General features: G+C 38.1%; 2 protein-coding genes across 2 annotated transcripts in view; one reads left to right on the top strand and one right to left on the bottom strand.

Annotated features, from left to right (window-relative positions):
* The window catches only part of ammecr1 (AMMECR nuclear protein 1), a 73,945-nt gene extending 66,566 nt beyond the window's left edge, over positions 1–7,379 (top strand). The window contains exon 6 of the mRNA XM_007247058.4: positions 871–7,379. Coding sequence (XP_007247120.1) covers positions 871–985 — 115 coding nt within the window. The 3' untranslated portion in view covers positions 986–7,379. The remainder of the gene's footprint in view (positions 1–870) is intronic.
* A 9,158-nt stretch (positions 7,380–16,537) lies between these two features.
* The window catches only part of LOC103030241 (transmembrane protein 164), a 50,411-nt gene continuing 41,176 nt past the window's right edge, over positions 16,538–25,772 (bottom strand). Inside the window, exons 4-6 of the mRNA XM_007247060.4 lie at positions 24,235–24,313; positions 21,648–21,748; positions 16,538–18,314 (exon numbers count right to left, since the gene is read on the bottom strand). Of these exons, the coding sequence (XP_007247122.2) occupies positions 18,108–18,314; positions 21,648–21,748; positions 24,235–24,313 (387 nt within the window). The 3' untranslated portion in view covers positions 16,538–18,107. The remainder of the gene's footprint in view (positions 18,315–21,647; positions 21,749–24,234; positions 24,314–25,772) is intronic.

The following is a 25,772-nucleotide window of genomic DNA, read 5'->3' as shown; positions in this document are numbered from 1 at the left end:
ATAACTGAAATATATTTTTGAAACAGGCTTATTGGATCAGATTTGGATTTATAGGCCTCTCCCTATTAAAAAATTTAGGATCCTTGTGTTTTGTGAGTGTAAGTCTTTTTGCCAAGATGGCTGCTAAGCTACTAGACATTCCTATAATTGCAGGGTTTTCCAAACCCAAATCTGAGTGGTCCAGCGGGCTAAGCGCTGCCACTATGATCAGGTTCGAATCCTGTTCATGTAGCCTGCCATTGGCTACCGGAGCCCTGAGAGAGCACAATTGGCATTGCTCTCTGTGGGTGGGTAGATGGCACTCTCTCCGCACCACAAGGAGTCTTGAGCTGATGTATCAGAACCGAGTTGCTGCGCTTTCCTCCAAGTGCGCTGTGATGCTACTCGGCAATTCTGCATTATCAGCAGTTTGAAAAGAGGCGGTGACTGACTTTACATGTATCGGAGGAGGCATGTGATAGTCTTCCCCCTCCTGGTGTTGGGGCATCACTAGTGATAGTGGGAGTTCTAATGAGTGGGTTGGGTAATTGGCCGTATAAATTGGGGAAAAAAAAAAAATTATAAAAACAGTTTAAAATTTAATGTCACTTTAAATCAGCGTCTAGAACTAAAATGTCTTGTGTGTAAAATCCACTTCCGGCACCTTTTACATTGGAAAAAAACCAAATGTGTTTTGAAACTAATATAAGATCAATATTTTTCTTTGTTAATTCAGTTAATTCATCTGCTCAGCCCAATAGCAAATACATGTGTTGGTATCACATGGCCTTGAACTGTGAGCTGAAGTGAATCAAGCCGTTGTGTGAACTTACATAAACCATTGTGCTTCACCAGTTCACTCCCACATTTCTGCCTTCTTTGTTCTTCTAGGTACCGTAGCGAAAAGATGACCATGAGCTACGCGGAGTACATCGCCCATCGCCAGCATCACCACTACCAGAACGGCATCGGGCACCCTCTCCCCCCCTACAACCATTATTCCTGACAGCGAGCCGCATGACCAGTCACTGGACCTCTCCGCGGACCTCTTCCCGGGAGAGCCTGCCCCCTCATGGTCTAGCTATCTCTACTACTGTACCATTTTATGATGATAGTTTCCGTTGTCATGCCAACAGTCTCCATGATGGCGGCATGGCAGCGGGTGGCAGAGAAGCATCACAGTTGTGACGCAGAAAAAATCATTTATTTTCTCCTTTTTATCCTTTTCTATTAATTTAGTTTTTGCAGCATATATATCGACTTATAACCCCTTTTTTCTTATTTTTTTAAGCAAATAAACAAGTACTACGTTTATTGTTTTTTTCAACAATCCTAATCAGGTTTTTGAGTCTGTGGATGGAAATGAGTCATATTAATGAGGGGCTAGTCTTTTTGCTCTTAAGTTTATGTATGCTCAACTTAAGTCGGATGAATGCTACACATTTTTTGCCCAGGACGCAGCCACTTAACTGATATTCTTGATGTGATGAGCATCAGTAGCGTGTCGCCATGCACTGATGAATGTACACCCTTTCTTCCAAGGCAGAAGTAATTGTGACAGCAGTGCAAAAACCAAATGCAAAAAAAAACAGAAAATGGCATCGTTGAAGCAGGTGGAAAAAAAAGCAATGCTTTTTGAAATATGCATGAGTGGCAAATGATTGGCTGAGTTAAAATGCAGAATCAGTTTGTCGCTCAGTTCAGACAGTTTTGTTTAGATACTAGACATGTCAGAAAAGGCAAACGATCCATAAAGGCATTGGTTGAGAGCTCTGACTTTGTAACTGTTAAAAAAAAAAAAAGAGGCTGTAACTGAAGCTTAAGTTGTGTAGTGTCCACTCGGCTCTTAGTTTTCCAGGGCAGCGTTGTTGCTTTGTTTGCTTTTATCATTTTCTTTAGTTGGTTTTTATGTGTGTAGAACATGTAGGCGATCCCAGAGTTCCAGTTATTTTTCTTTCCTCTCTGTGTGATTGATTTCCTCTATAAATTTGCTTGACCGTTGTGAGGGGTGATTTTTTGAAATTGTGAATTGTTGTTGTGGGTTTTAGAGCTGTTTTGCTCTGTAACTGTGAAGTTAGCCAAAGACGGACTAGCTTAGGAGCAGTTTGCTTTTCTTTTCCTCTGTGTGTGGCGTTACATGTGCGTTAATGTGTGGACGAACCCGTAACTCGTAATAAGAAACTGCTAGATTAAGTTAGCTATTGGAAATTCCAAAATATTATCCGCAATGCCAGAGAGAGCCACTCTTCGCATTGATGGTGTTCTGGAACATCTTTGAATAGAATCCATTTGGCTTGGATGAACAGTCAACTTGTTTTTTTGTTTGTTGTGGAAAAGAGAGAGAGATAAAAAAAAAAAAAGTGAAAGCCATTGTGTTTAGTGTTGGTTGTTCATTACCCGTTCTGTTCGTTAAATTGTTTCTTCAAGCTCTTTCAAATTATGGTAAAAGATAGTAAAATTACAGATCGTTTCATTGTTCTTAGATAAGAAAGTCAGTGTTGTGGATATGTGAGGGTGGGCTCTCTCCGTTTGCTATCAAAACCAGCAAATATTAGTACACCTGAAGTGTTAGCATGTGTAGTTTGTGGCTAGCGGGCTGCTAACACATTGTTGGCATTCCCCCAGTCAGTCAGCCACCTTTCTCTAAAACCTTTGTTTCTGTCACACGGAGAGGAAAACGTGCAAGAGACTTAGTTCTAACGACAGGGACAAGTTGAACAAAAAAGCCATACTCTTTGTAGTGCATGCTTTGTCAGGGTGGTTGCTTGAGTCCGTTTTTTTTTATTTCTTATTAAAAGTGGGAATTTGTTTACTTGGAGTTGGAATCTTCACCCCTAAAGGCCGCGATGGTTGAGGCTTTTCTTAGACCAGAAAAATTGAACTGAATTTTCTGGTGTGGTCCTGTGGAGAAAGCAACTCTTACCACCTGGTATTTGGCTGATTTGGCGGTACTGTGGTTCCGGCAGTCAGTCCGAATCTTTGTGGTCGAGCCGAAACTTCCGCAGAATTAAAGTTCTTAAGATGTTACCTCACATTCGAGAAGTTCATGCCAAACCACCACGACACCTCATGATGCTGGGCATGAGCAATGTTTACATCCACAATCCAAACGCCACAAGCTTGACGAATGGTTGCCATAATCCAGTAGGTTATTTTGCGAATCCTCGCGTCGAGCACGTGCAGCTGTTCTGGTGGCCACACTCGTCATAACTCGTGTGCTGTTCAGAATAACTGCATCTTTTTTTCGCTCTGCCATGAAATGCTGGAATGTTTTCATCATGTCTTTGTCTGCAGGTATTCACTGTTTAGTCTGACTTTTCGTTTAGATGGTCTTTTCTGAGCAAGTTGGGGGGTTTTCTTCCATAAATGTCTTGGAACCCGTTCAGAAGAATTATATGCGATTTAAAATAAAGGAAAAAAAATCATATTTTTGGGCATGCATAGTTTCATCATTCTGTAGACAAAACCTCCTGCTCTTAGTAGATTCAGTGCAGAACAAAGCATTTGAGATTCAGACACTTGATGAGGCTGAGACGCTTTTAATAGCGGAGGACTCTCTTTCTCTCTTTGTTTTCATATGCAAAATGTTAAGGGCTTTTTTGGTGTTCCATCCACAGTCATTCCCAGCTTTTGAAACCCAAGAAAAACACCCTCATTTCAGTTGTGTTGCCTTAACAATGGTTTGAATAAATGTGGACCAGCAAAATGTTGCCCTGAAGGTTCAACGCGGTTTGCGCCGTTGTTGTTTAGTCATGACTGAAGAGCACTGTTTTGACTCCCACCGTTACACTGCAAGAACTGTGAGGGCCAGCAACCTCAGATTTGTGTCAGCAGAAAGTGTGAAGTGTGTTTTTTCTGCTTGCTGGACTTGTTAAGCTGTCTCAAAGGCGTTTGCTTTTTTCCAGCGAGGCCTCACGTTGCCCAGCTGTGACTGTTTTTTTTTTCCCCATTTGATCCCTTACTATGTTACAAAAACCACTGAAAAACATGTCAGTATGTTTTGTCTGCCTCCAAACAAGCCCGAAAACTTCTTATTCAAACATACTGTTGCGGGTGTATTAGTTCAGAAGCTACTGTTGGTTATCTTTGTCCCCTTTTAGACCCCTCCCTTCCCCTGAACTGAACTGTTGAACGGTCAGGTCACCATTTTCTGGTCCACGGTCAACTACAGCACAAACTGAATCCTTTTTTTTTCTGCTGCAAAACCAAGTACACCGAGTCTTGTTGCGTACATGCATAACTAATGTATACACCTCTGCGATACATTTGTTGCATGTATGTATAGAGGACCTCCTGTTGAATCATGGCATGTTTGTTCCACTGCTAGAGAATATTGATGAGGAGAAAAAAAAGACAATATAAAATGGTGCTACTGGACCTCATTGTCGGGGGGTGGTCGCAGTTAAATGTGACTGGTCATGCGGACTCATCGATCATATCAGACTTATTCTTATCCTTGATATATGCAGATCTGTTTTACAGGTGTTTTTTTTTTTTTTCTTTTTTTGTTTGTACCAGTGTAAAAAAAAAAAAAAACGTTGAAATTTCCTGCAGGTTTGAAAGGACAAGGAGTCACAAGTCTAAACCCCATCCTTCCCTCATGGCCTGGGGGAAACGGGCATACGCTTCTCAACTCATCTGTTGTGCTTAAGATTGCTTAAGGATTGACCGATTCATGCTCAGCCCACAAAGGTGTACTTTCCTGGCGACTGCTGAGAGGTGGAAAACAAGGCTTAGACTGTAGACTGTTGGCAAAATCCCATTTGATGTAGACCTAGAGAAATTGTAGTGCAGTTCGTTTAGCGTTGCAACACCAAGTTTTAAGGGTGCTTTCACTTTAGACTCTGTTTGGTCAGATCCGAAATAGCTGGTGTGAAAGGTGCTGTGAAACTACAATCTGGACCAAAGCATCAAAAGGTCCGGCAAAAGCAGGTGGTCTCTGTCTGGGTCAGCTGCTGAACTAGTGAGCTTGACTGCATCATTGTGGTTTATGGTTGTAAAATAGCGATAAAGACCTAATGTTGATGAATGCTTGATATAATGACCCCCTGACCTACCAAACAAACACCTCCTTCTCCTGTACACACTCATACAAAATATATATACATATACATTACTGTACATTACACACTTTTACATACAATAAAACTGAGCTATGCATTACAGTTTCTCAGGTTGCCAATGTCCAGTGAAGCTTGTCTGACCTGGCAACAGTAGCTAAGAAAGATTAGTGTATTTGTGTGGCGGAGCATGGAGAGGGTCATTAGGACTGAGGACACCACTCTAGGTCCCTATGATTTATGATTATTCACCTTTACATCCATTCTGTTATGCAGGTTTTCATTATTGTGGTTCCTTGTATTATGAACTAGCGCTCGGCTCAGCCAGCCGTGGAAGACGTTGCTTAAAAAGACGTGGCCAAAAGAACTTCCCTCAGTCAGGCCTAACTGCTCTATACATCCAACAAAGTAAAGTTTGTTGAGTTTAGTAAAGGACGAGATAGTTAGTAGTGGGTATTTGGTGTTTCGACAGATGCCATTGTGCGGAAAACTCTGAACCATATGGAAATGCATGTTTCTGAGCAGCTCTCAGAACCCGTTCCATTATGGACAATGCCATAACGTAAACTACACTATGCTGCTCATCTCATAGTACTGTTACATCCAGCCAAACCCCTGCCACGCCTCTGAAAGATGGCTAGGGAATTTCTCACAAGTTTCCAGTCAAGATCTCTCTCCCTCTCTCTCTCTCTTTGTCTCACACTCTTTGAATACTTGAAGGCTTGTTCGAGTGTCAGCGAAGTAGTCCACTTTGGAAAATGCACTTTGGGGATATGGTTTAATTCTACAGTCCCTGGCACTAGTGGTTGCTGGGCCCAAAGCATTCGAACACATTAAAGCTAAAGGAAACTGACAACTGTCTTACTGTCGCACCATTTAGGCAAAGATGAGTTGAAAGTATGCTCGTTGGTAGCAGTTTTTCACTGTCCATCACACGTTCTGCCCCTGAGAATGACCTTCTCCTTCCTCTGCTCGGTCCTCAACACAGTTAGGTATTTGCAACCATTCACTCTGAACGAAATGCAGAGTACGAAGGTTTAGGTCCTGCTTCCCATACTTGGAATGTGTAGGCTCACGTTACCTTTGTGTGTTCGACCGAACCAAAGATGCCTCCAGCCATGTCCAAATGCTGCTCAAAAGACCTGCCTTCCTGTCCTTCCAAAAAAACACCCCTGCAAGAGAAATGTCTTTTTCTGTGTTTTTCTTTTACTTTATTATTATTTTTTTAAAGACAATTTCTAACATTCTTTTAGGGTTTTAGCAACCTAAGTTCAATGATTTACATTGTAGCCGTCATCGACACCGTACTAGGTGTGGGTGACTGTGTAATCCTAGGTTGCACAGTTTTATGTTTTGTTTTTCATTGTTGTTTATTGTTATTATTATTATTATTATTATTATTATTATTATTATTATTATTATGTATATTTTTAAAAAAAGAAAACCCCATAGCGTGCCTCTTAGATTCATGGGTTTCTTAATGTGTTTTTTCCTAAGACCAGCAGTTATACTTTATATAAAAATGCGTTGATCCTTATTTTTAAATGCCATTTAAAGAAAAAAAAAAGATGAAGCCTCTTTTCTTTACTCTGGACCCAGTAGCAGCACTGGTATACAATCGCACTGATAGATAAAGAAAAAAAAAAGTATAAATAATAATAATAATAAATGACATGAATAAGATCTACAATAAACTTGTGTTTTGAGAACATTTTGTAAAAAAAATACACAAAAAAAAACAACAAAAAAGTAAACAAAATGACTGTTTTTGTACATCAAAAGTTGATTCTTTTCAAAAAAAAATATTTTGGATCTAGTTTCTAAATTATTTTAGTGGTTTTCTATGTTCTGGAACTGATTGACTGATTGACGATTTGTGCAGCATTGGCACAGCGGGCTCCGGGGTTGCCTGGCGTAGCCCCTCATACCCACCGGTTTCTTTTCATTCTTTATATTTTGAGTTTGGATTCTCTCTTTCTGCTTTAGTAACTTGAAATTGTTGATGAAATAATGACCTGGGGGAAAAAAAGGACCCTCCCCTGTAGAACTAGACCTTTCTCTCCTTCCCCATTAAATTTGCTGTTAGTGTGATGAGACTTGAAATGGGCATTTATTGAGACTATGATAGTATGGCTCCAAAAATAAAAATAAAAAAAGTAGAAAACTGACAAAATCAATAAAAAAATGTGTGTTGGGGGGGGGGGGGGGGGAATCTTATATATCGGTGGATTATCAGTGGGTATGTGAGCTATGGCTGTGGCGATGATAATGTAGTTTTAAACATTGTTATTACCTTTTAAATCATTTATCCAATAAAATTTCTGAAAGAGCAACATTTAATGGTGTCGTTGTGTGAATTCTTGTGTACTTTTTTTTTTTTTTTTTTTAATCATGTACATTGTTGTCTTCTGACTTACCAAGTATCGGGGTTAAGCAGTATGTATGTACAGCTCTGGGGAAAAAAAATAAGAGACCACTTAAAAATGCTGAAATTTGTTGATTTTACCAAATTAAAAACCTGGAATATAATCAAGGGGAAGACTTAAATTAACTGAACTGCTTGAATTATTGCAACAGGAGTGGCATGAAGTTATCCAAAAGCAGTGTGGAAGACTGGTGGAGAAGAACATGCCAAGATGCATAAAAACCAAGGTTGTTCCACCAAATATTGATTTCTGAACTCTTAAAACTTTATGAATAGGAACTTGTTTTCTTTGCATTATTTGAGGTCTGAGAGCTCTGCATATTTTTTATTTCTCATTTTCTGCATATAATGTTCTCACGTGTGGTTTTATAAGGTTGAGTTATTGAAGATTGAGCGAGGCCTGAAAGTGGGTGACAGATGAAACTGACCTATTTTTTTATTCTTAAAGGCATTACAATTGAAATTAATGTAAGCTTTCTTATTATCCTGCTTATTAAGATCTGTAACATTCGAATAGCATTAACACAACTATATACATACATATACAATAAATAGTTAAAAAAGTAAATAAATAGTCACAATTATTAACCGAATCCCATCCTTATTTTACATCAAAATAAATTACATCTGGTTACTAAACTAGATTAGGGCTAGATATATAAATTTTTATCTTGTCTTCTTTGTGACACTTTTTAACCCAAAAGAACCAGTGGTGATGTATCATAGTGACGTATCTCTTTATAGAACTGTCCTTTTATTTTAACTCATGAATTTCTCAAGTTACAGTACTGAACATCCCAAGTGCATCAATATAGGACAGTGTGTTAATGTGTGTTGTTCATCTGACCTTAATTACAGAATGTAGGTGTGCTGAATTAGTGCTGGAGATAAAACTAGCTCCTTTTGAGGTGTATTATTAGCTTCTACAGGTAACAATTTAAATACTTTCAAGAAATGGTTTAACGTTACATTGTGCTAGATCTGCCCCGAGTTCTATAACTAAATTTTAACTTTAACTCATGGGAGCCCAGGCCCATTTCTGAATATTGACAGTAAGCTTTTAGTTAGTTTTTAACTCTACAATTTCTCAAACTAACTCATAATATTTCATTTACAGATTTAAGGGGGACTTTTATTTTGATAGTAAATTGTTTTGGACTCAAGGTCTCTCCCTTTAATCGTTAAGAGCTAATTACACCCAGGCTTTACATCCCAGACCATAGACTGTGTATAGCTTCTTTTTTTTATATATATATCTTTTTTTTTTAAGTCTCTGCCCCAGACCAGAGTTAACAGGTTTGTGGTTTTCCCGCCAAATTGTGTTTGTTTAAAAATCACAATGTAACCAGAAATTACAAGAAGATGAAAATAATGTTCAGAGGAGAGAAGAGAGTTCGGGAGGGGCAAGAACAAAATGAGTAAGTAAATATCATTTTCCCCTAATAATGTTACTTATAAATGTTCCTGACTGGGATATAAAACACTAATGTTACAATACTGTTAATGACTTTAAGATAAATAGCAATACTGATAATACAAGTCGTACAGTTGTTTTGCCATTTGCTTCAATAGAACCACTATGCAACAAATTTTCAGTAGTAAATGATAAAATGATTAGGATATGTCATTAAATATTAAGGAAACATGTTGAGTGAAAGTACTGGCAGCTCTTGTCAGCACGGCTTCAGCAGTACGTTTCTATTTTAAATGTGTAGTTTTTCCCGGAGTGTTGTGTTTGTTTTGTCCTCTGACTCCTCCTGCTTCTCCTTCCCAAACACTAACTCCACCCCCCGAGGTTGCCAGAGCTCGAGAGATCGGTGGTACCGGACGGAAGCTAGCAGAGCTGGTTCAGTTACAGTTTTTCTGGATTGTTTACACACATTTCTGAAAACATGCCTCGTATTCTCAGAACTCTACACACAAATCCAACAAACACACACACAATGGGCAAAACCCTTCAATTCTCCTGTCAATTGATGAGGACGTCGGCGGGCCAGCTGCTGCCTGCATCACAAACAACAGCGGGCATGGAGAAACATAGTCATCCTCGCTGAAGTGCGCACCGCAAACACGAAGCTTCTTCATTTTCACCACTTTGGTGTCCACATGGAAGCCCATTGCAAGTATCCAAAGCTGCCTGAGAGCAATGTCAGTCACGGGGATACGATGGAAACTGTGCGGAGAATCAGCCACATCTTTGTTGCTACAGCCTGGATAATCACAAGTCCGCACCATTTTAACACACACACATACAAATGTATAAATCTGTGTTCAAGAAGCTTCTAAAAGCCGATAAACTTCTCTCTAAAGCTTGCTCTTTGCGTTGCTGGTTTAAGCTGAGCGCAGCCAATGATCTGAAAGACTAGTGCGCTGCTCGCAGTTAGAATGACATGCGCACTGATCCAAAATGAAAGTAGTGCCCCAGTGATAATGAGGCGTGACTTTTGCAGACACCGTTTTTTGTTATGCAAATAAATCACTCTTTTGCACTCGTACTGTTTTGGGAAGAAAAACGCTTTCGTTTCGTGACCCCAGCAAACATGCCGGACTACTTTCGGCTCGGACAATACTGGACAAGAACTCCGCTCAGCGGACATGGTCGGGGGTAAGTCAGTGAGAATGCACGACACTGGTCATGTTGATGCCATACAGATTCATGTCAAAAATCCCGAACTATCCCTTTAAGTTACAGAGTGTATTTGAGAGAGATAGATAAATTAGCAAACTTAGCTAAAGTGATCTGAATGTGCTGGATAACGCAGTCATGCTACATTCTAACGTGAGCTGCAATCAGTCACAACGGAGGAGCAGCCGTGTCACATCTGATTAATACCTCGGCAGTGATAAATACTCCAAAATATACCCCAGAAACCGATAGTTACTCTCTATAGTGACTCAGTTTAGCTCTCAATGTGTTTATATGTTGAGTTGTTTGTTACGTTAATTAATTGTTACTAGGGCTGGGGCGACGCGTCGACATAATCGACGTCATCGATTACGAAAATACATCGATTTGCATCGATCTCCACTTACAAAAACACGCCAGCGGGCATCGAAAGTTTGGGAGCATTTCACGCAAAAGGGCAACAATGTGGTCCTCCCCATATGTGCAAAATGGGGATGGCCTATCACAGTAGCACAACTGCTATGCAGGAGCACTATGTCAACATGGGATCAAGACAACACAGTAAGTACCGTTTACATCAGGTTCTCCGCGGGTGTCCTTAAAAAGACTTAAGGCTGTCTACCAAAGGTTTTAAACCTGCCACAGGCAGAAATTATGCATTTTTGGTTTGTATTTGTGCTTGGCATTTCGCAGTTTCCAGAAACTGTAGCATTATTCATAAGTTCAGGTGTTTAGCTAAGCTAGCTGCCTTAAGTTATTTTAGCTAGCGCCGTCGGCGCTGCGGTGTTACACCGTTTTCTGTCACCGTCGGAATTTTGTGACCAGTGCTCACGGTTATGAGCGTTCATTGGCAAAACGGAAGCTTTCTATACCTACACCTTACCCTCAGCCCTAAACTTAACCGTTTTGGTCAGTCGGAGTAAACATTTGAAACAAACACGTTTCGAAACGGCCAGTGCACCGGTCTGCTGAGAACTACTTACTTGTCCGTGGTCACAAAATCTAGCGGTCACAGAAAACAGTGCAACACACGTTTGTGGTGTATGGGAGCTTATCCATTTTTTTTTAGCGTTATAGATCTGAACAACGTGCTGTACATGTGGTGACCTTTTTTTGGCCAGGCAGTGTGTTATTCAAAAGTAGAATTCCTCCCTTTTAAAACGTATAATAATAATTTTATATATGTTTCTCAATAAATAGATTAGTCGACTAATCGAAAAAATAATCGTTTAAAAATAATCGTTAGAATAATCGTTTAAAAAATAATCTTAAGGGACAGCCCTACTGCCTAATTGTTACGTTAAAACGATTAATGGTAAACGTTACTTATGGTCATCCCTAGCAACTATCTAGCTATTTAGCTGTTTAGCAGTCATTATAACGCTAGATACAGGTTTTAGAATAGACTTTTCCCTTCTCTGTCTCTCCTACAAGTCTAAACTGGCTTTGCTAAGCTAAACAGTAAATACTAGGGACATTCCAGGATTTTGGTACATTTCCTGGCCCACCACTTAAATTTCAAATGTACATATCAAAAATATCTAAATGACTATTTTTTGTGAACAACGTACTTGTTATAAGACAAACAGTAAAATATGGTGGAAAGATAAGCTCCTTAGATATTATTCAAAAGACCGAATACCTTTGGACCACCTAAAAAAAAAAATGGCCGTTTTCTCTTGTCCCACAAATTGGGTGACTAACTCCTTTGGCAAATTTAACAATTAAAATAAGCTCTAAATAAATGACTTCCTCTTGTATACTGTTGATATGCATCTCCTTTACTTATGAAACATCTTATTTGGTCTACATTGTTTTGCATGTTACAGTTTTTATGCTATTAATTTGTGTCCCACAACATGCGCACAACCCCTTTACCATAAGGAATTTTACCTGACAGAGAAAGAGTTAAAAATATTTGTCTACTGGCACAAAGGAAGTTACATCACAAGGACATTTTCTGCCCACATGGCAAAACCAAGAGTAAGTGCTATAACAATTTTCAATTTTTTTTTTCCCAAATATGTTTGTCCAAGTTGTGTGTGTCACTCAGTGAACGCAACCCTGTTACTCATATTGTAAGACTAATAATGAGTAGAGTCAAAATTTGCTTTATATACTTATATAACCGTTTGTGCTTAATCTTGTATACATAGCTTAATTTTACAGTTAGCATCTGTTCCTGCGGTAAACCACAACTTAGCCTAGATTTGCAACCCTGTTACTGTAAGTTACCAAATATATTGCATACCAACTTAAGCATCTAATAAAAAAAATGCTTAGATACCTGAGCTTGATGAATCAAACTTTTTGATAGTCTATTACCAGTATTTAATAAATATATGACTAAAAAGGATCAAATTGAAGATCAAATTTTCAGAAGTGACCACCCGCTAGCACCTGTAAAGTATTAACTCCAGCTCTGGGGTGTGTATTTTTGTAGCAGCGGGATTTTTCAGGTATAACAGGATTGGCTTAGGCTAATGCAGCTAGCGGTGCTTGAGGCTAGTTTAGCTAGCTACGGATAAAGTTCACATGAGCTTGTTTATAATGTGATTTTCTTGCTGTGGTATAAGGAGCCCAGGAGGGGCCGTGGATAAAAAAATAATTAAATCGAGTGAACGATATAGCAGTTTGTGCTCACGTTTTCTTTAATTCGAGTGAACGATTTGCAATTCGTGCTCACAATTTCTTTAATTCGTGCTCACAATTTCTTTAATTCGTGCTCACAATTTCTTTAATTCGTGCTCACAATTTCTTTAATTCGTGCTCACGATTTATGTCATTCGAGTGATCGATTTCTGTAATTCGTGCTCACAATTTCTTTAATTCGAGTGATCGATTTCTGTAATTTGTGCTCACAATTTCTTTAATTCGAGTGATCGATTTCTGTAATTTGAGTGAACGATTTTTATGCGCAATAAGACAAGAAGCTCGAAGGGAAAGGATCATTTTTCTCTCTTGATCTGTTTCAGGGGTGCGGTGAAGATAATCAGTTATCTACCTTTATAACTGATATAGATAACTGATTATCTTCACCGCACCCCTGAAACAGATCAAGAGAGAAAAAGGCTCCTTGCCCTCTGAGCTTCTTGTGTTAGTGCGCATAAAAAAGTTCAACCCAAATCACAGAATTAGTGAGCACGAATTACAGAAATCGTTCACTCGATTTAAAGAAATCGTGAGCACGAATTGAAATTCGTTTACTCGAATTAATAATTTTTTTTTATATCCACGGTAGGGTTGCAACGGTATGAGATTTTCACGGTATGATAACCGTCTCAGAAAATACCGCGGTATCACGGTTATCACGGTATCACAGTTTGTTACATATATTATTAAACTGACCCTTAAAGAAATTACAACAAAGGTTTTTTGTTCAATTAACTATTTATTGTAGAAACCTGGAACAACTATATAGATAATGTCTCCTTAAAAAAAAATAAACTGTACACCATTAGGTGAAGGAAACCAGGTTTTTCCACTACTCTTAAGGGCATTAAGGGTGTATAAAAAAAAAAAAAATATATATATATATATATATATATATATATATATATTAGGGGTGGGAATCTTTTACTATCTCACGATTCGATTCGATTCCGATTTTGGGGGCCACGATTCGATTCAAAATCGATTTTTGATTCAAAACGATTTGATTTATAAAAATTTATTGAAAACTTATTGAAAAAAAAGCCTCCAAAATATACACTGGTCCTGGAGAAGGTAATGTGTTACAAAAACAATAAAATGTGCAGGAATGTGGGTCTTCAGTGACAGAGGAATCACTGGGATATCACAATGACGTTAATGAACAATAAATAAATAATAAATAACACTGCTTTATTATAAGGCTACTAGCGGTGGTGTGTAGGTGACGCTGCTGGGCTGATGTGATGATAGCAGTGGAGCGCTAAAGTTCAGGAGCAGCTGCTGATTAACTAGTTAATTTTAGGCCGTTGTATTTCTTCAGAAAGGGGGCAGGAGGTGGAGAAATTAATTCATATTGTCCATTCCTTAATTCCTCTGTGATGGGGAGCTGAAATTAGCTCTGATTAGCTTATTGTTATTTTTCCGTTCCGCCTTAAATGCTGCAGCCCGCTGCCACCTGTAGCGTTATTTAAGGTGGAACTGGAAAGTTAGCTAGTTAGCTAGCTAACAGAAACTGAAACTAACTACTAGCGATCTTTTTTATGCTTGTTATGAAGCATTCTGCCATAAAACATTAAAACTACACGTTAATCTAAGGTAATATAGTGCTTGTTCTGCCATCTTACCGGTGATTCTCATACACCTACGCTCTGTGTGGGTCTGACGGTAAGTTCAAACTGCAGCGGCCACGGTCGCTTTGGGCAGTGGGAGGCGGAGCGAAAAACGCTTCGTGCCGCTGCAGTGTGAACTTACCGTGAGGGGTAGGGCCAAGGGAAGAAATGGGATTGGACCTTAGAATCGATTTTGGGACATTTTAAATCGATTCTGAATCGTAGTAAATGAGAATCAAGATTCTTATGTGAATCGATTTTTTGGCACACCTCTAATATATATATATATATATATATATATATATATATATATATATATATATATATATATATATATATATACACACACACACACACACACACACACACACACACACACGTCACACATTACATGTCCTCTAAGAAGTAAAGATCCTGTGTTTAAACTATTCAGTACAATATTTAAGTTTAAATTATTTAATATCTGATAAACTGAGCCTGGGTCAGTGTCTGATCAACAACTGTTGTAAACGTCCGTTTTACTGCCAAGTTGGTATATAACCAGATACTGCAGAAAGAGGGGATTTATTTCTGACATGATCCTCACAATAGAGATTTCTATTTTAAGGCTTTCACACAGTCTGGTTTTAACATATGAAAAACAGGCACGTCAGAATTAGAAAATGAACGCATGTAAATGAATGGCGTCTTTCACATCCAGTCCGGCCAGGACCTTTACACGGACACGTGCATCCATCGTAGCACGCACTTCACGCCTGTACCTGCGTGCCCAAATTTCGGATAACTCAGCGCTTTTGCGGGCGCTTACCGCATGGGTTGTGCACGACTACAAAGAGGTTTTATTTATGTTCAGATTAAAATTATAAACTAAACACATACTTTGCGCTGCACGGCGGGGTGGTGTTCTCGGAGATGGGAGAACAGGTTTGACGTATGTCCACCTTTAGCTGTGACTTTACGGCCACATTGATTACAAATCGGATAACCATCCTCGGGTGCGTTCGGCGGGTCTCTGAAATATTCCCACACTGCTGATTTTAGTTTAGCCTTTTTTTAGGCGGACGGAGATAATGTTTAGTCTGATGCACTTTCTGCTGTTCTCACCGCTGTGTACTGAGCAGCTGAAGCGGAGCAGAGTTGCGCATGCGCGGGTGAGTTTCTCTGCTGGCTTGCGTTTTACCGGTAATAAGCAAACACACACGGTATGATAACCGTGCATTTTAATACCATGGTATACCGTGAAACCGGTTACCGCTGCAACCCTAATCCACGGCCTCTTCCGGGTTCCGTAGTGGTAGAAGTTACTGAACGCGTCTCACTGGATTGTGTGGATTCAGCCTGGCCCAACTTGGCAACTCGATGTAGTGTCGTGGCTGGGTAGGGGTGGGCGGAGCAGACTACAGATATTTCAAACACATTCTCTCTATAAAATGTACATTTAAGCTTCTGAACGTCATGTTGTAGACGGTCTTTGGGCTGGATATTTTTGTGCGAATTGGCAACCCTGCCCCGGACTTTAAACAAACAGTTGCTTCTAATTTAGAATAATAAGTGTAGTGGAGGTGGACTAACAGGTCTTTGAAGGCCAGAATTTTTGCTAATTAGCAGGTGTTCAAATACTCATTTGGAGCAGTAACACACACATTATTTAAAATATCATGCATTGTGATTTCCGGATTTTTTTTTTTGATCATGTCTTTCACAGTGGACATGAACCTAAGATGAAAATTTCAGATCCCTCCACGATTTCTAAGTGGGAGAACTTTTAAAGTCGCAGAGTGTTCAAATACTCATTTTCCTCAATGTACATCTGCTAAAGGCTTTACCTAATCAGTTACTACCCAACAGTTTTCCTGTGTTTCACCTACGAGTCAATAATTTAATCTGTATATCATTTTGTTAATCTCTGTCAGTATAGTAATATTTTTAATTGTAAGATTCTCTATTGATTTACATAATGCCTGATATTTTGGATTAGACCAACACACTATTGCTCTAATTTATATTGCCCAGTAGTAATTTTTTGTACTTCATAAAATCATGGGTCATAAAATTAGTTCCAGTCCCATGACCTAACACAATTGTAGTGTATAGCAACTATAGGTTATGTTCTTTTAAAAAGGAAAAACAGATATTACCATAGTTTTTACCAAGAAGGTTAACAAACTCATTGAGGACAGTGAGACCTGGGAGTAGAACTTTATTATTTTTATAACACAGTACATACAATACATATTTCACTAAAAATATGTACAAAAACAACAACAAATGTTCCCTTTCAGTCAGAAGTATGCAACACCTTAATATCCAGATAGTTCTATCCCTGGGCCAGAATCATCCAGAATCCACCAGTACCTGTTGAGATACAGCGTTCAAAAATCAACAACACTAATTACAACACTTTTCACTGGAGATTTGCGTGAAATTTGCCAGGGTGTCAAACTCTGGGGGGACAAAAACACTCAAACTTCAACAGGGATCTGCCCTCCAACTGAAAAGCCAGACGCAACTCTTCTTAAGTGTGTAAACAACTTCTTTCTCCCAATGAAAAACTTCCACCTTTATTAAAACAAAATGCTAAGTCCATTCTTGGTCTCCAGAGTTCAATGTACATGGGGTGGCAACATGGCTGTTTGTTGAACAGTACTTTTAAGGTTTATACAATATGTTCAGTTTTATTATTAATTTTTTTAGGAATAGAAAAAGAAATGAATCAAAACCTAAAAAGTATTATGACAAGAACCAAGAACACCGTAATATAAATGAAAATTAAATTGTGCCTGAAATAAAAATAAAAACTACCCCATTGAGGCAGGAACATGTATTAAAAATGTTATTAAAAAAAATAAAGATTTCTGATGAGGAATTAAAAAAAAAAAAAAAAAAACTACTTTCCCTTACAATGCCTCACAGCTACATCTGATACAGTTATATATCCATCTCTTCCCTTATATCATCACAGATAGACAACACTTTGAGAACAAGCCTTCTCCACAATAAAACCACAAAACCACTTTTACATTTAGTAAAGAGGCTCACGGTTGTGTCCTATATCGTGAATGGGAGGGGGGTAACAGTGTGTTCTGCTCAGTCATTCTAAAAGCTGATTATTTACATGCCAACAAGAAAAACATAATTAAACAAAAACTGGATATTAGAGAGCCTGAAAGCACCACACATCTCTGATACAAACACAATATCATCACATCGATGCTTTCTACATGTTAACCAAGACAATATGTACCAATTGTCTTTAAATATGAAGTTTAAAAATGGCAACGTTTTTGAGGTTAAACGACAAAATACAGTTTCAGATGAAGGTGAGATGTTGATTTATCTGTTAACCATGAGAACGCTGGGTTGGACCCACATCACTGTTAAAACATGAACCAAAAAAAAGGCAACTTGAGAGTGAACTTTATGTATGTATGTAAGTGTGTGTATGTGTGTTACCAGAAGCTTGGTTTAAGAAAACCTCCCATGTAAATAAGCAAGGCAAGTTTAGCAGTTTCACAACCGATCTGAGTGAAAAGACTTCTCTTTTCACGCTCCTGTAAAAACACTGACCTACGCTTTACTCCCGCTGAACACACAGGAGCCATGCAGCAACACTTCACTGACCACTTGTCGACACAGTAACAGATGAGTTTGGAGTTCCGGATGACGGCAGGAGGTTCGCCGAGTGCGGGAGTGCGTGAGGCTTCGTGCGTGTGTGTGCGGCGGCGGAGCGGAAGAGGCGAGTCCCTTATGAAGCTTCAGTCCACCTTCTTGCTGCGCAGGCGTGCTGTATCCAGCAGGTGGCGTACAGCGGGCACGGTGTGGTGGGAGAGGATGGTCAGCGCTTTGCCGTGCACCAGTGTCAGTGCGGTCTGGTGACCTGTGGCCCACACTCGGTACCAGGGGCCGTAGAAGGGATCGGACACAGCCGGACACAGCATGTTGTTCAGGTTCACCTCTGTCACCTAGATAAATAACAGATTCAGTAAGAAAACATTCAGGGGAGTTAAGGTTAATTACCACTCCCAACATCCTTAAATATTATAGATCAACACCAAAAATTATACTTTTGTTTAACGTTTTTCCCCTCAACCATAATAAATTATGTAATTTAAGTAATTTCAATTTTCAGCTTCAAACCAGGCATTTTTGAATATTATTTAGCGTGATTCCTAAAATAGTAAAAATTTGCAGATCATTGATGCTTTCCTAAAACAATTTAACAAACACTTTGTATATACTGGAGAACACAGGATTTATGTCAATTGTCTGCCTGACATTACATCCCTAAATCTTGAGGACTTCTATTCAAACATTACATAACAAGCTTTCATGTTTGATAAGGAATGTTACTGAAAATTATAACTAATTACAATTATAGAAAAATAGAAAATATAAAAATAAATTTGCTCATGTCAAAATATAATGAATAAAAATCATAATTTTTTTTTTCCTATTTATGTCTATTTTCAAACATGCAGAATTTGGATTGATTCCTGTTACTGATGTAGAATTATTAAGTGGAGTAAAGAGAGAGAACCGGCAGCTTCTTCTGTCTGTAGGAGATTTCAAAGCCCTTTATATACATATAAATAAATAAAAATAAAATCCGTATTTATTTTTTTAAATTTATATATATATATATTTTTATATATATATATATATATATATATATATATATATATATATATATATATATATAAATATATATATATAAATATATCACATACAATCCAATAGCTATTCTTAAATCATGTAGTTGTTGATGCTTCTAGTGTTAGACACTGTATGTCTCGGCTGTATGTTTTATGGTGTAGTGGTTAGTGGTGTTACTGCCTCCAAGTATAATATAATATTTATAATATAATATTTTTTTTAACAGTATAGGTACCGTACACGTATTTCATTTCTTTTTTCCTCTTTGTGAGCCCCTGAGCTTTAGAAAAACAAAACAAAAAAATATTTCTTAAAACATTGGAGTTTAAGTTCATCTTCTGTGAAAATTATATGGTATAATGATGAGAAAATGAATGTTGTTCAAATCTTAGTTCTCAATTGGTGGTGCTTTTGCAGAGCAGAGTAAACAAATATCTACTTTAAATTCATTCGTTATTTTAAGAACATTTGCAATCTTAAAGTTCTCGCCATTTTAAGCTGTTTAAACCACTTTTCAGCTAAAAGAGTTTCTGTATGACTTCTTATTAATAGGTTTAAGAGGAAACAATTAAATCTCCACTGGGTGGAAAAGTAAATAAATAAATAAATAAATAAAAAACTACAAAGGAAGACACTGATGAAATACACCTAAAGCTTTAGTAAATAACAGCTTATACTGTTATTCTTTAACTGAATTGTGAGACACTGAGAAATTTCAAACTCAAAAAAGAAGGCAGGGTGTCCCCAAACTTTGGACAGGCAGTGTAACAGCAAATACAAGAAATAATAGACTGGATGTGGGATATGCCATCTGCTCCAGTGAAACGTGTGAATATGCAGCACCACTAATGAGACACTGGTTCTGAAAGCAGTTAGGAGCGTGATGAAAAATGCAGACTGATTCACAGCCTGTAGTAGGATTTGCATTCGTCAGCCTACAGAACAGCAGGAGTAGTGCAGTGTGTAGATTATGGAAAAAGATGGAGAAACATTCATATTCTCTAGGGCTCCGTACTCCTGCTACTCTGGGGAACAATTGAGTGTGATTTGTGGGAAGTGTTATTCTGTCACTGGTGCTGTAAATGCATTATGTCAGTTTAAGGTAACCCATCTCACTATTCCACTGTTATGGTGCCAAAATCCCCAACATTTCTGCGCTTTCCACTGCAAAATCACAGGTTCTTGGCCAGACAATATGGTGCAGATCTGAGCCATTAATTTTGATAGAATAAAACAAACTCCAAAAGTCTTTAGCTAAATGTTTTTGTTGTTTTTGGAACTGGTGTAGAATTATCTAAATGTAAACTTAAACTAATTCCCAGCTCCTACATTTGACTTGAAAGTAAATGGAAGTAAGTAGCTGTAAATATATATACTTCTAATTAAAAATGCTTGGATAAGGTAACAGCATCTGTAAATCTGCTGGCTGGTACTCAGTCAGCAACTTCTTTGCATATGTGGATGTCGTTACTATCCAGTAAAAAAACACTCATCTCCTAAACAGCAACTTTACAGGAGAGAGAAAAAAAACCTTGTAATCATTGGACTCTTAAACTAGTAAATATCAGATCGAGCAGAAGCACCAGAATTTGGTTGGTGAAAAGTTGCAGCTTTATAACAAAGCTGCTTATCACAACCCCTTAGGCTCACATACCGGGGAAGCACTGAATATTTAACATCCATAATTATTTAATATTGGTGTTTGTTCATCAAAAAACCTTCCTCTGTGTAGATTGCATTCATATGACTTGAATAGTAGTGCTGAGATAAATACACAGATGACTGCAGATCTGTTCAGCCTGACTGTCACACAGAGACATTTGCTGATGACACAGAACTCTTGTCTTTGCTCTCTAATCATATGCAACATCATGGTTCAGCTCTGCAGAGTTTTGAGGAGTGATGTGGAAATTCGTGCCTCAAGCTTAATATAAGTAAAACTAGAGAGATGGTGGTGACCACCTCGCCTGAACATAGACAACAGGTTGAGGCAATCACCACCATCATACAGGGAGAGGCGGTGGAGATCGTGAAGGAATACAAGTAATTTGGGGAGAATTTGAAAACATGCTGAGGTTTTCCTCTAACACAGAGGTTAAAATCCGCTCTAAGATCATTGAACAAACTATTCATTCTCTTACCACCTAATGTGATCAGCAAACTGTAAAGTTGGGCCACAGGATTTTACAGGACCCCTCTTGTATTAAATATCTTGAATTTGACTGGCTTACCTCAGGACAGAGACTTAGTTGTCCTTACTGTAAGACGCAGAGGAGGAAAATAATCTTTCTCCCTAGGGCAATTCAGCTCTTGAAATGTTAGAAAACTGACTGTTAAAATGACGCTTGTACATTGATCTAATAGCACACGTGTATCTGTGAATGTGTTTGTATTTTGTGTGTAATATTTCCTGAAGGGAGTCGTGTGCCCTTCTTTTAGCTACTCTCTATGCCCTTTGAATTGCCCCCCAGGGACAAATGAAGTAAATAAGTGAATCTAAACACCTTACTACTACAACAGTAATTTGAGGTATATTCATGCATAGAATTGAACTGCTGAGGTGAATGTATTTATTCTGCTTTGTTGGTTTGTCTTCTAGTATATATTTTTTGTTGTAGTGTGTGTGTGTGTGTGTGTCTTACCATTCCTAGCCCCTGTAGGAACACAAAGTGGTAGAGGAAAAGGATGCCTGTGGATAACAGCGCCCACCACATGTCTCTCAGCGGCTCCGGTTTGTACACACCTGGGAGGAAGTGAAAAAGTGAAGAAAAAAAATGCACACAAATTAGCTAGAACACTAAAACATATAGCCTATTTTTATCTAGGTCTCTCCTGCTACAAAAAAAGTTCTGACCCATCATTAGAGCTTGGTGTCTACAAGACTAGCCAGCATTACATGTATCTGTTACCCCAAAAAGCGTTCCATTCAACTGAACCAGCAGACATGGACATAATGAACAGAAACGGAGGCTAATGTTAGCTCAGCATACACACACAATATATCACCAATGCCCTTGCGAGACAGAACTATACTGCACCCATTTTACCTTCAGATTAGCAACATTTTAAAAGCATTATTTAGTCTTTTCCATCATAGCTGAGCCTCACTGAAAAACACTGTGCACAGACTAGTCATAACTACAGCTAACTTAATAGATATTCATAAGTATTCATAAACATTACATTTTATTCATATATATGAGGCTGTAAATGAAAGAACATATGTTTGTCAAAGTTGTATTGCAGTGACTTTAAAACAAAATATATATATATTTCTGTCTAGACGTTCAGTTAAAACTCACTCTGCCTCCAAAGCATCATCTTCAGTTTCTACTGCTTTTTAAATAGATTGCACAAGCAAAACTGTGTGTAGAAGCCCTGTGTCAGCAATAAACACACACTAAATTAGCTGAATCCCCTCACAGGAGGGGGGGGGGGTCTGCTGCTACACTATGTTCACAAGTATCCAATCTGTTCTAACACAGCAATCCCAGTCTCAGCATTACATGTGTGCTGACTGCTAACACTACACTTCATTCTCGTTGTAATTCCAGATATGGCGGACAGAGGGCGCTGTATGTACAGGTTAAATCTGATGACTGCATGACCGAGCCTGCAGCTGTGTGTGTGTGTGTGTGTGTGTATACATACACACACGACTAATGAATGGGTGTATTGTTCTCTGTATGCTAATGCACACACAAGTATTGCAGCAGAACAAAATTTACATTACATTAATACACAAAAGCTCTATCACAGAGTCATCATGAGCTCTGAAACTTCAGTCTGTTTTTCCATCATGTCCCTCCCTTCCTGTAAGTGCAAAAACATCCCTCGCTTTCTCCCCTCCTTCCTTTTTTTGTACCCTAATCAGAGAATTCCTGTCCAATGACTTTGGGGAAGTGACTTATAAACCATACACAGAATAAAACGTATATAAAAAAATAAGAGACCACTTAAAAAGGATAAGATTGTTTGATTTTACCAAATTGATGGATGATCACACGCCCTAAAACCAAGCTGAACTGCTTGTATTTTTTGCACCAGTTGTGGCGTAAAGTTATCCAAAAGCAGTGTGCAAGACTGGTGGTCTGCAAATAACTGCTGTAAATGACAATATTTTTATTTGGAATTTGGGGGAAACATATACTTTTAAATAGCAAAATCAGAGAAACTGATTCAGAAATTGAAGAAGTGTTGTTTTATTTCTTTGCAGAGCTGTATCTTTTTTTGTTTTGATTTTTTAACATCAAGTTTGCAAACATCTAATTTGGTTTGAACCGATATCTCTATGCCAAAAAAAGGTTCGTTATAGAAGCAACTGTGTTTCTTCTCTGACTCTGGTCAAAGGAGACTTTGTATCATCTTTATTTATGAGTGACAAATTAATTTCACTGCTTATTATTGTTGAATCAATAACGCATTAAATGTTAGAACCACTATTTAAAAGAATTAACTGATTTAAAAAAGGCAAATTATAGTAACAACCCTTATAAAACACCAGTATATTATCAACATCAATATTATTGTACTCAATAGTCTACTGACCCCCCCCCTCTAGATGCAATATTCTTGATCAGAAACTAAAAAGTCTCCCAGCTGGAAAGCAAGGTGTGTCCTTTTTTGCAAGCTTATGTAACTGTAACAGCGGGCTCACATGCCAGCCAGCCCGTTGTACCCACTGCAGTGCAAAAGCCTCCCTTCACTACGGCTGCTTATTCCAGTACACACCCTACCAGCAGCTTCCAACCAATCTCTGCTCGCTCCTCCCACAGAGGATCGGTCAGGCTGTCTTCAAAGTTATCATTACAAAGACACGCAAACATGCATTAACCATCGCTCTGATCAAGCCATGTCACATCAAAGCTGAGGAACAATGTAACAGCCAGGTTTGAACACTAGATGGCAGAACAGCACTAATCTAGGTACCTCAGAGCACATCCTCATTCTAAAACCATTCACTCTCTTTCTCTCTCTCTCTGCACATCACTAGAATAAACACCTCCACAAACAATAGCATCTCCATATCAGAGAGAAGAGCAGGTGCCAGGCAAATATGAGATTTGTTTTTTTTTTACATGCCTAGCGTGTGAAAAGAAGCAGAAAACGTGTAAACAGGATGCTGTGGTGTGTTTGCATGCATGCCATCATGGCTGATAAGTGTTTGTGGGCCAGCAGTCAGCAGTCTTTATGTCACTGGCGAGAACACGACAATGTTCGAATGCTCACCTCCTTTTCTAAAGAGGTAAATGGGCACCAGGTAGAGCATGGAGTGCTGGATGTAGTAGATCTCCTTCTCGAAGGGGAGCTGAAAAACAACAAGAGGAACACTGACTGTCAACATGTGACTTGCAGGTTTCTTTGTAGAATAAACACATACTGGACTTTACTAATGTAAAGAACATACAGTTAAGAATACATAGTAGTGATTATATTTCCAGTTACTGTACTGTAGACTAACCTGTACTTAGGCCTGGGCTATATAGTAAAATAATATATTACAATATGTAAAAACTTTGTAAATACACAGTATTTTTTTTTTTTTTTCAAATAACGTGATCAGTTCAATTAACACTGTCATATACAGAGTAGATTGCTTTTTATTAAAACTTCCAGTTCTTTAGCTAATTACACTGTACTAAATATACTCTCTTTACAGTTGGGTCAGTGTTTTTAAGCACGGTGTTCCTTTACAGGAACTCTACACTGTATTTATATATTTTCCAAAATGTACTGAACAGCTAGTGCCTGTTAAGTTAAAGGTAGCATTGTCTCCAGGGCAATCACAAGCTACGTTTCCATCAAATCATTTATACATTAATTTAAGTGTTAAAGTTTATTAAAGGTCAATATCAGTTCAGCATTACATAAAGGCATGGCTGTATTTCAAAACCTAGATATAGCTATGTTCGGCTGAATTTGTTGCCTGCTACATCATAGAAGACAAAGCACTGTTACAAAGTACACAGTCTAACATGTAGCCTACGTTTGACATATTTTCAAGGACACAAATAATGTATCAATCCAAACCCCCTATTATGCACTGTTATTTTAAAATATTACAAAAAATAAATGAATAAAAGGTTTGAGCACAATGCAATGGGTCCTATTTTCTACCACAAGCTCTAAAAGCAAGGTTAACACAGTGTGTATCTCAATTATAAGATTTTGTTTACAATACAAGTGGGAATATCATCAGATTGCCCACCTTTATGTCAAAGTTGACAATTAGTTTTTAAACAAAAACGACACAAAAGTACACAAGTTTAAATCATGAACAGGTCTTTAAAGATTCTAATATTTCAATGACTTAACAAAAACACGAGTTACTGGTTACTATGACTCTTAATTTGTATTAATTTTGATATTATCATATAACTAATATCATAAAGATGATAACCGTGCAAGCTGCCAACTGATCACTGTTGACTGTAAGTCAAGTTGAACATTTATTTTTTTTGTTTAAAAAACATTACTTTCAAAATTACTGAAAGCTGAACTTTAAGTTAACATCACAAATTTCACATCACTTACATTTACTTACACACAATGACCACCTTCACAAACCATGATGGAATAATTTGTAATTTTTAGTAAACTTGCTCTTCAGCTCTAAGACCAGGCAAGCACAATTTCTACATTTCTACATGCATAGCAATAGCAGAAGGGAAAGACTCTTACACTGGTACTGGTACTGTATTGCCAATCATATTCGTACTATACTTATTAATTTCCTGTCACATTTTACCATTATAGAGGATGGCTGA

Source organism: Astyanax mexicanus, chromosome 17 (assembly GCF_023375975.1).
Source record: "Astyanax mexicanus isolate ESR-SI-001 chromosome 17, AstMex3_surface, whole genome shotgun sequence".
NCBI classification, from domain to species: domain Eukaryota; kingdom Metazoa; phylum Chordata; class Actinopteri; order Characiformes; family Acestrorhamphidae; genus Astyanax; species Astyanax mexicanus.
Note: the sequence above shows the minus strand (reverse complement) of the source record. Positions and strands in the feature narration are given on the sequence as shown.